This window comes from Girardinichthys multiradiatus, chromosome 11 (genome assembly GCF_021462225.1).
Source record: "Girardinichthys multiradiatus isolate DD_20200921_A chromosome 11, DD_fGirMul_XY1, whole genome shotgun sequence".
Lineage (NCBI taxonomy): Eukaryota > Metazoa > Chordata > Actinopteri > Cyprinodontiformes > Goodeidae > Girardinichthys > Girardinichthys multiradiatus.
The window spans coordinates 1,135,881-1,146,432 of NC_061804.1; the positions used below are offsets into that span (position 1 = coordinate 1,135,881).

Sequence of the window (10,552 nt, forward strand, 5' to 3'; positions counted from 1 at the left end):
TGTCGTGGAGATACGACAGTTATATCGATGAACGTTTGATGGCGGCCAACCAACCTCGACAAAGATCAACTCTGAACAGTAGAGTCTCTTTTAGCTGGTGTTTATACAGATTACAGAACCTTAACTCTGTAATCCGGTCAGAAAATCTCTGTTGCCATGGAAACTGGTTAGTAATTTTTGTTGTCTTCCGTCCTAAACACGAGACCAAGAAACCAAACGTTTAGACCATTTTATCATTACTGAATATGTTTATTGTTAAGAATGTTCTGCCGGGGGTTGATGAACCCTGTGAGGTTTTATAATTTCGTGTTTTTACTGGACTGGTGGAGTTTAATGCTGAATGAAGAGAAATTAGCCTTAAATGTTCGTTTTTTAAACGGAGTCTGGTGAAGAGAACAGGAACACATTTGAACTGTTTATTTTCTGTTTGTTCCTGCTGTTCGTTGCTGGATCATATCCTGTTCGGTTCTGTCCTCCAGAGGAGCAGGCTCGGAACCGGTTCCAGTCCGAACTGGAGTTCGTCCAGTGTCTGGCCAACCCGAACTACCTGAACTGTGAGTTTCAGTCTCTAACTGGGATGGAGGAGGTGAAGTAAAGGAGCATTTCACAGTTTTAACCACAAATCACTAAAAACTGTTTCAGTAAAATCTCAGCAGAGCTGTTGGTCGAACCCAAAGAGTTTATCTGGAGCAGAATTAAAAACCTTGCCTATAATCAAGAAATTGTGATCAGAACCAACCAAGACCTGGATCAGAACCAGCAGCCTCAGGCTTCATAACAATAACAGCAGCTGAACATGCTGGCTTGGTATAATATTCTAAAAGTATTTTTCCTCTAAATAATGTTGACATATTGCAGTGAGTTTTTAAAATGCGGACAGTTTGGAGAAACATCTGTGAGACATATGCTTCAGCCCCCTGGTTGGTTCTGTTAGGTTCTTTAGTACAGATTCTTCTTCACCTCCAACTCTGTCAGAGGACCTATAAAACACAGCCAGGTCCAGTAAAAGATGGATCACCATGGTAACAGAGGCTGAGACCTGAGGTATGGATGTGATAGTTTCAGTTTGAATTCTGTATTGGATTGGTTCCAACCAGATCCCAGATAGAAACATCTGGATCTCATCAGACTGACCTATGGTAAAAGCTTTTGTTTATGGTAAAGAAGGATTCGATAAAATCAACTGACTTTAATCTCTGATCTGAATGACTTTTAAATAATAACGAATAACCTGCTTGATTTCCAATTAAAACCTTGTTTCTAGAAAGGAACCATCAGGTTTCTCAGCTCCATGAACAGAACTTTCACAGCAGCAGGTTTCATTATAATAATATTAAATGTAGTAAACCTCTTCAGGCACCAGAAGAATGGACCAAACGACAGGTGGCTCCAGCATGATGTTTCCTGTCTGCAGGTTTTCACGCTGCTATTGGACCAAGATCTGCTCTACAGGTTCTTCTCAAAATATTAGCATATTGTGATAAAGTTCATTATTTTCCATAATGTCATGATGAAAATTTAACATTCATATATTTTAGATTCATTGCACACTAACTGAAATATTTCAGGTCTTTTATTGTCTTAATACGGATGATTTTGGCATACAGCTCATGAAAACCCAAAATTCCTATCTCACAAAATTAGCATATTTCATCCGACCAATAAAAGAAAAGTGTTTTTAATACAAAAAACGTCAACCTTCAAATAATCATGTACAGTTATGCACTCAATACTTGGTCGGGAATCCTTTGGCAGAAATTACTGCTTCAATGCGGCGTGGCATGGAGGCAATCAGCCTGTGGCACTGCTGAGGTCTTATGGAGGCCCAGGATGCTTCGATAGCGGCCTTTAGCTCATCCAGAGTGTTGGGTCTTGAGTCTCTCAACGTTCTCTTCACAATATCCCACAGATTCTCTATGGGGTTCAGGTCAGGAGAGTTGGCAGGCCAATTGAGCACAGTGATACCATGGTCAGTAAACCATTTACCAGTGGTTTTGGCACTGTGAGCAGGTGCCAGGTCGTGCTGAAAAATGAAATCTTCATCTCCATAAAGCTTTTCAGCAGATGGAAGCATGAAGTGCTCCAAAATCTCCTGATAGCTAGCTGCATTGACCCTGCCCTTGATAAAACACAGTGGACCAACACCAGCAGCTGACACGGCACCCCAGACCATCACTGACTGTGGGTACTTGACACTGGACTTCTGGCATTTTGGCATTTCCTTCTCCCCAGTCTTCCTCCAGACTCTGGCACCTTGATTTCCGAATGACATGCAGAATTTGCTTTCATCTGAAAAAGGTACTTTGGACCACTGAGCAACTGTCCAGCGCTGCTTCTCTGTAGCCCAGGTCAGGCGCTTCTGCCGCTGTTTCTGGTTCAAAAGTGGCTTGACCTGGGGAATGCAGCACCTGTAGCCCATTTCCTGCACATGCCTGTGTACGGTGGCTCTGGATGTTTCTACTCCAGACTCAGTCCACTGCTTCCGCAGGTCCCCCAAGGTCTGGAATCGGTCCTTCTCCACAATCTTCCTCAGGGTCCGGTCACCTCTTCTCGTTGTGCAGCGTTTTCTGCCACACTTTTTCCTTCCCACAGACTTCCCACTGAGGTGCCTTGATACAGCACTCTGGGAACAGCCTATTCGTTCAGAAATGTCTTTCTGTGTCTTACCCTCTTGCTTGAGGGTGTCAATAGTGGCCTTCTGGACAGCAGTCAGGTCGGCAGTCTTACCCATGATTGGGGTTTGAGTGATGAACCAGGCTGGGAGTTTTAAAGGCCTCAGGAATCTTTTGCAGGTGTTTAGAGTTAACTCGTTGATTCAGATGATTAGGTTCATAGCTCGTTTAGAGACCCTTTTAATGATATGCTAATTTTGTGAGATATGAATTTTGGGTTTTCATGAGCTGTTTGCCAAAATCATCCGTATTAAGACAATAAAAGACCTGAAATATTTCAGTTAGTGTGCAATGAATCTAAAATATATGAATGTTAAATATTCATCATTACATTATGGAAAATAATGAACTTTATCACAATATGCTAATATTTTGAGAAGGACCTGTATATTTAGGAATATGTTTAGATGATTTTAACAGGGAATGCTTGTAATGGGTGGGGAAGTATGGATATGAGCTGGAAACCTGGTGAAGTGATCCGAACATGAGGAGACAGAACCTGCTTCATGTCCCAGTTCAAGGTCCGTCCTGCTTCTAAAACAGGTGATGTGTTTGTGTTGCAGTTTTGGCTCAGAGAGGATACCTGAGGGATAGACCCTTCATCAACTACCTGAAGTACCTGCTGTACTGGAAGGAACCGGAATACGCCAAGTTCCTCAAGTAAGACAGGCTGCAGAACTTTATTACAGGGATCTGATTTGTGTCCTGACCCGTTGCGTTTCCACGGTGGAGTCATAATAGATGGATTTTCTCTGATCCACACAGTGTCCAAATTCTAGTGAAGTTCAAACATTCAGGTTTGTTGTTTTAGATTTTAGCTCCAGTTTCTTCTTTAAACAGACTAACTGATTTTAGAGCATTGAACTTATCCACACAATAATCCAGAGATGTTCTGAAGGAGGCAGTTTGGGTCAGATGGTAGAAACTTGACCCAATTGGCTGTTTCAGCAGGACAATGATCCCAGACACATCAGAACTGGTTCTGGACTGGATAAATCAGAGGACCTTCAAACGTCTGGAATGGTCTTCTTCAAGCTCCAACCTTGACCTTGTTGGAAATTTATGGAATATGAATAAAAGTTGGTCTGAGCTGGAAACCAACCAGTTTAAATGGACGGTACCGGTTCTGACCAGCAGAGCGGTGAGATATAATCCAGAATGATCCCAGAAGCTTGTTGATGGATACAGGAAGTGTGTGTTTAAGCTGGGGGAGGGGGCCATAACCCCACCCTGGAAACAGAACCTCCAGACCATCTTCTAGTGTAAAGTGGTCATTTCTCCAGTGTTTCTGGAGGTCTCTCAGAATTAATCTGCTTCCTCTTCTTCTTCATCACTCGGTTTTATCCAGACGTTTGTGATGATGTGGTTTCCTGCTCCTCCTCCTGCAGGTATCCTCACTGCCTCCACATGTTGGAGCTGCTGCAGTACGAACACTTCAGGAAGGAGCTGGTCAACGCTCAGTGCGCCAAGTTCATCGACGAGCAGCAGCTGCTTCACTGGCAGCATTACTCCAGGAAACGCACGCGGCTGCAACAGACGCTGGCCGAGCAGCAGCAGCCGCCACAGCAGCCGCCGCCGCCGCATGGGAACGCTGCCACCAAGTAAAGGAAATTATCCAGAGATTTCCCACACTGTGGACAAACATGTCATTGGGAAGTTCCTGAAGTTCAGGAATGAAGCTGGATCCACAAAACTTTCTGATGCCCATTTTCATAAATGTTTCTTTTGATTTCCTGACCTTGAAGGTCCTGCTTAACAACATCATCAACAGACCTGCCAGCTGTTTGTATTTATTTCCTGTTTCTGTTGCTTTCTTCTTATTTTGTAGTAAAATGTTTGGATTCAGTTTGTTTCCAGGAATTTCTTTGGATGTGGAAACAGCAGCTTATCTTCAGTTATCTACTGGGAGACTGGGAGACTGCTCCATCGCTGGTTTTTCCAGACTGGAAACACCAGATCAACACACACATTAAACAATGTGTGTTACAGACCTGAATGTGTTGGGAATGAACCTCCACCTTCAGTCATTTACTTATTTAGATGAAATGGTTACATTAGATGGATGATAGTAATGGATGGTTATAGCAAAGAACCAAGCATTGAAAACGTTCTAAAAAACAAAGTCTAAAAAAATAAAATTAGAAACAAGGATAAACAATTTTCAATAACTAACTGGTTTTTAAAGGTTTGGTTATTTTAAACTATGTTTTTTTATTTCTGGGTGAAATTATCAATAAGTAAATGAGCGGCCGTTTTACCAGGTTACTTCAACCCCATCACCTTTATTGTGAAGGGTCCAGAGCGGAAGCTGCGTTATTTCCACAGAACCGTTCTGCTTTACGGTTCGGAACTCACCGGTGTTGTGACGTGAATCGCGTCCCGGTAGAAACGGTCCTTGCTTGATGAGCTCCGCAGAGCTGCAGCGGAACAAACACGGACGGATGATTATTACGGATCAGAACCGGTTCTGGACGGCTTCACAGCGCTCAGCTCATCATTTATCAGGCGAGCTACAGGCTAGCTAAAAAGTTGGAAGGGTTCGCTGTGGGCATGCGCAGTTTGTGTGGTATTGAGCGATTTTTACGCAGCTTTGGTTCTGTTCTGAAATGTGTTGGTTCTGTTTGTAAAAGTTCTGGTTATCTTTCTCTGCTGATTCAAGTACTGTTGTTTAAAGCTTATCGGTCCAGTGACCCGTAATATCCCTGCTCTTGTCTTTCCGGTGTCAAAGTCCGAACCGGGTCCAGTCAGTCAGGTGTTACGTCGATTCGCGTTTCCCCATCAGATACGGTTTCCCCAGCGTCTAAGGCGCGTGCTTGTTGCAGGCTCGGAACCGTCGCGCTGTGCTCGCGCCACACGGGAACTACGGTAACCCTGAAAGCTCAAATATCATGTTTCGGAGAAGTCGATCTACATTTGTTGAACTAGTGTGTTGTTAAATAAACTAATATAGACAGACAGACGGACGGACGTCGGGTACGTACGTAACACCGGCATGGTCATGAACTGAACCGAAGGTTCTGCTGCTTCTGGGTTTGATGAAGCCAGGTTCGGTAATCCTGGTGACTGCAGATCTTCCGGGGTCTCATTTATTAACGTGGCGTGAAGCCTGAAACAGACGTACGTCACGCAATAAAAAACTGACTTGAGCGGAGAAAGTTCAGTCCCTCACATGACCTCTGACCCATGGGTCCGCTCGTTTTGGAGACCGGGGAAACTGGCGGCGCAGATGGAGAGGAGGGAACTGAAGGTAGATTGCTTCATGAATCCTGTCAGACATTCAGTTTTTCTCCACATCAAACTTTAATCATAGATCGACGTCATCATAAGCTTTCAGAACCACAGTGTCATTTCTGCTGGTCCTGGTGAGCCAGAACTACATCAGGACTTTTCACATAGATTAATAAAGGCCTAAAAGCCAACTTCAATCTGAAATCCAAGTCCTCACAAACATCTCATTCCTTCCCTGATGATCTCCAGGGTGATGTGGACCACAGATTACCACAGAAGGTGTGAGGCAGCTGACTGCTGGGAACATCTAAACACCGTGGAGACGCTCAGCGTAAAGCTGCATGATGGATGCATCGTAGCTGCTGGGGTCACCGAGGTCTCCTGACCCATGATGATGACTGGCTAATATGCAGATTTATGTTCTGAGTATTGGAGAGACCGACCCGCCGGAACCACATCGTCCCTGTCCAGTTCCAGGTGTGAACCAGTCTGGGGTTCCTGGTAACCGGCTCTTGCCAGCATTAATTAGCTGACAGGTTTGTGTTTAACATCAACAGTTAATGAAGTCTCAGCCTGAAGACACTTTTAGGAACCTCATGATTCTGTGAAATGATCCAGAGGTCCGGGATATCTCATCCAGCGCTGAGCGCAGTAATACCTGCCGTCCTGGATGGTCTGACCTGTCATCAGATGTTCTCCACCTCACTCACCAACACCTCCATTTCTGCCTCTTTTCTCCTGGTTGCCATTGGTAACCATGAAATAACACTGATCAGCCGGCTCATTAAAAACACATCGACCTTCTATGGTTGGATGTGGGCGTGTAGAAGCCAGAACACGAGGAGGAACCTGGTAGCAAACGTTGAGGAGCAGCTGCTTGATGGTTTTATGAGGCTGAGGTTTCTTTGATGAACGTAGACTTTTAGTATAGATCCTACACAACATTTTAGAAATGAGACTCCAGATTTCTACAATCAGAGCAGAACTTCCAGCAGACCAGTGGTCTTTACAGCTCCCATCAGTGGTTCCCTTCCACTCATCTTAAACAGGAATTTTGGACCTTCGGGTTTGCAGGATTTGGACCGATGCTTTTTTGTGGCTGGAAATTGTTGTCCCACATGCAGCTGCAGGAATTTTTAAAAAGAAAAACTGGGTGCACAAGTATTTCCTTTCAGTTTGGTCCTGATTGTTGAAACCTAGACTGAAAACGGTGCTCCAAGTAGACAATGATCCCAAACAAATGCAGAAGAGATAAATGGGGCTATGTTCTTCCCTTAGCGCCGACCTCAACCCTGTTGAAACTTTGTGGACTACGTGTCCAGGATCTGGAAAAGTGGTCAGGTGTCGAGCCAGAACCCTGCCAGAAGCTGGTCCAGGTGGAACTAGCTATAAGACACAGAAGCTATAATCATTGGGGGTGTATGTATATATTTGAACCTGTAAAGATCAGAGGACATTGTCCACTTGTTGTGATGCTGAAGCGGACTAACATCCCAGAATAAATCTCTACTGATGTGTTGATCAGATCCTGAAACTGAAGCAGTTGTTTTTGGGTTTGTGGAACCGCCACCTGACCTATAATCAGTATGTATGTTTTTATCCAGGTGAGTCCAGCTCCTCCCTCTGATTGGGTCAACAGGATGTTGCAGCGAGTAGCGGTGGTGGGAGCGGGGGCAGCCGGACTCTGTGCAGCCCGGCATATCCTGTCCCGCCCCGGCAACTTTGCCCCCCCGGTGGTGTTTGAGCTCACTGGGAATGTCGGCAGAACCTGGTCCTACGAAGAGCGCGTCGGATCGTACTCCAACGGGAGGCCGGTGCTCAGCAGCATGTACAGAGACCTCAGGTAGGTCCACCTGTCCACCAGGAGGGGGCACTGTTCTGTCCTGACTCCTGGTGACATTAGCAGTCATGACCCAGCTCTAATGTCCCACCAGAACCAACCTGCCCAAAGAGGTGATGATGTTCCCTGACTTCCCCTTCGACCCCGAGCTGAGCAGCTTCCTGTCCCATCAGGAGGTTCAGAGGTACCTGGAGAGGTACTGTGACAGCTTCCAAATCGGGCCTCACATCCGGGTGAGTCATCCAGCTGATCCCAGAATCCTGTAACCCTCCCAGTCAATAAAACGGGCTCATGTTTTATTCCCCATCATCAGTTCAACACTGCGGTGGAAAACATCACGCCTGTTTCCATGACAACAGTTAGTAGGGAAAGAATGGTCACATGGGAAGTGACATCATCGGATTCATTGGGTCATCAGAAAACAGAGACATTTGATGCCGTTTTCATTTGCTCAGGGTGAGATCATGTTTTACACGTGTGTGGCAGGTTGTTACCATGGTAACAACATGTTGAAGATTTAATGATAATAAAGTTTGAATGAATCTTGACCTCTAAAGAACATTTCTACATGTAGCTTCTATAACAACTCACCACTGTGGGACCTTTTATATCATTACGACAGTTCAGTGAGGAACTCTGTTCTTGGTCATTTAGATCACTTGATTTTTATCATAATTTCCTAAATATACAGAATTACAGAGAAAGAAATCAAACTCGTCATGTAAACCTGGACAGGATAAAAACACGCAAACAAAAATCATACCCCCCTGCTGCCACTAGGGGTCACTGTTGCACCAAAGTAACGAATCAAAGGTTTAATTTTTCTCTCTTTAGGCATTATTCCGACCCACACATCCCACACATCCCAGGGATCCAGAACTTTAAAGGTACCGTGTTTCTCTGACGCTTCACTGAGTGACGGCAGGGAATCCAAGCAGAATAAAGTACATCAGTAAACGCTGTGTGTCTGCAGGGAAGGTTCTGCACAGTCACTCGTACCGCTTCGCTGAACCGTTCTCAGGTCAGACAGTGGTGGTTCTGGGAGCTAAATCTTCTGGACTGGACATTTCCATGGAACTGGTCAAAGCTGGAGCCAAGGTACAATCATCCTCCATTTATTAAAACAATAAAAACATGTTTAACTTTGAGGGAGCCAAGTTCTTCAGAACTGAAAATATCTCAGTCTTAATTCTGTCTGATGATATCAGAATCTGAATCAGGCAGAACCAATGAGAAACTGTTTTCTCTGCAGGTGATTCTGAGTCACCGCCACCCTCCACTGACCGTTCCTCTTCCTCCTGGGATTCAGCAGTCAAGCTCTGTGGCGGCGGTTGAGGCCAATGGCAGCATTCGCCTCCAGGTGAGCTCTTCCAATTCCCTGATCAGGTTCATCACCTCAAACAGATTAAAGTCAGGATGTTTCTGTTTAAAGTTATTCTTGGTTTAATTTTACAGCAGCCTGTCTCTGATTGGTTAAAAATGTTCCCCTCAGGACAGCTCGGTGTGTCAGGCTGATGTCCTGATGTTCTGCACCGGATACAACTTCAGCTATCCCTTCCTGGACTCGGCTCAGCTAGGTATGGAGATCCAGGACCACGTAGTGTCCCCGCTGTACCGATACATGATGCCTCCTTCCTTCCCTTCAATGTTCTTCATCGGCATCTGCAAGATCATCTGCCCCTTCCCCCACTTCAACTGCCAGGTGAGGTGGAGTGTCTGCAGGTTGGGATTAAATCATGTGAGAAACTGTTGCAGATGTTTCTGTCCTCCTCAGGTCCAGTTCGCTCTGGCCGTGTTGGACGGGTCCGTCATCTTACCTCCTCAGGAGCAGATGGAGGAAGAGGTGCGGAGGGAGCAGCAGAAAAAGCTGGAGCAGGGAGTCCAGCAGCACCACCTGCTGAAGATGGACCAGGATCAGTGGGAATACTGCGACGCGCTGGCTGGTTCTGCCGGCTTCCCGCTGCTCCTGCCGGTGGTCCGGAGCCTGTATGAGGAGGTGTGGCGCCAGAGACAGATTCACCCTGAAAACTACAGAGAGCTCAACTACCGGCTGGTGAGCGCCACCCAGTGGGAGCTGCTCAACTGACTGACGGATCAGGAAGTTTCAGGATCCAGCAGCTCTGCAGTGTGAGCAGGAATCACCATGGAGGAGTTCCTCCAACAAGTTCTTCATAGACCCTCAGAACGTCCGGTTGATCCTCCACAGATCTGATGTTCTTCATGTGATTCTCCTGCATCACTTAATGACTTTAATTTTGTCACCATAAAACCTAATTTGATTAGTTTCTTCCTCTGGCGCCACCTTCTGGTCATGACAACTCATCCTAAACTACCTCAGTAGCTCAATTCTTCTTCATTTCATGTTTTCCATTAAATGTTGCACTTTGAATGCTTCTTAAAATCATTGAATTATTATTGAATTTTGTCAGTTTGACATCATCATTATGGAAGCAAATTGTTACCATATTTCAAATGAAAAAGCATTTCCAGAAATACTTTTTCATTTTAAGAATGCGGCTGCATTATTTGACTCATAAATAAAATTAGTAATCAATCATCCTATTTGCATTTTCTTCTTCATGACTGAACATTTTATTCCATAATCAAAAAGAAAACAAAGCAGACATTGCTTTTTCGTTTTCGTGGTCTGTCCGCCAAGTACTGCCCAGAACTCGAAAACAAAAAAGCATTCCGAGCTGCGGGCGCAGAAGAGTGACGTCAGCAGCCGCTCTTCCTCAGCTCCCTGCTGACCGAGCTACCCATCTTGTTCGGTAGGGGGCGCTGTGCACGTCTGCAGTGCATTACATTGCAA

At 45.2% G+C, this 10,552-nt stretch overlaps 2 protein-coding genes across 3 annotated transcripts; both read left to right on the top strand.

The window, feature by feature from the left end:
- The first annotated feature begins 6 nt into the window (after window positions 1-6).
- med31 (mediator complex subunit 31) lies at window positions 7-4,517 on the top strand. Its single transcript, XM_047378993.1, has 4 exons — window positions 7-166; window positions 480-554; window positions 3,236-3,332; window positions 4,061-4,517. Exons 1-4 carry the CDS (start codon window positions 157-159, stop codon window positions 4,275-4,277), a joined length of 399 nt encoding a protein of 132 aa, XP_047234949.1. The 5' UTR covers window positions 7-156; the 3' UTR covers window positions 4,278-4,517.
- A 478-nt stretch (window positions 4,518-4,995) lies between these two features.
- LOC124876328 (flavin-containing monooxygenase FMO GS-OX4) lies at window positions 4,996-10,297 on the top strand. Of its 2 annotated transcripts, none has more exons than XM_047378992.1 (9): window positions 4,996-5,177; window positions 7,505-7,743; window positions 7,835-7,973; window positions 8,054-8,196; window positions 8,575-8,627; window positions 8,714-8,838; window positions 8,993-9,100; window positions 9,233-9,442; window positions 9,515-10,297. In XM_047378992.1, the coding sequence occupies exons 2-9, from the start codon at window positions 7,541-7,543 to the stop codon at window positions 9,824-9,826; spliced, it is 1,293 nt and encodes a 430-aa protein (XP_047234948.1). In that variant the 5' UTR covers window positions 4,996-5,177; window positions 7,505-7,540; the 3' UTR covers window positions 9,827-10,297. The 2 variants fall into 2 exon arrangements, with proteins under 2 accessions (XP_047234948.1, XP_047234947.1); XM_047378991.1 differs by lacking the exon at window positions 4,996-5,177 and adding an exon at window positions 5,203-5,919.
- The last annotated feature ends 255 nt before the right edge of the window (window positions 10,298-10,552 follow it).

Coding starts and splice junctions, on each gene's coding strand:
- LOC124876328 (XM_047378991.1), top strand. CDS start 5,842: ATGACCTCTGACCCATGGGTCCGCTCGTTTTGGAGACCGGGGAAACTG. Junction 7,974..8,053: donor AAATCGGGCCTCACATCCGG/GTGAGTCATCCA, acceptor CCCCATCATCAG/TTCAACACTGCGGTGGAAAA. Junction 8,628..8,713: donor AGGGATCCAGAACTTTAAAG/GTACCGTGTTTC, acceptor GTGTGTCTGCAG/GGAAGGTTCTGCACAGTCAC.
- med31 (XM_047378993.1), top strand. Junction 555..3,235: donor CAACCCGAACTACCTGAACT/GTGAGTTTCAGT, acceptor TTTGTGTTGCAG/TTTTGGCTCAGAGAGGATAC. Junction 3,333..4,060: donor GAATACGCCAAGTTCCTCAA/GTAAGACAGGCT, acceptor CTCCTCCTGCAG/GTATCCTCACTGCCTCCACA.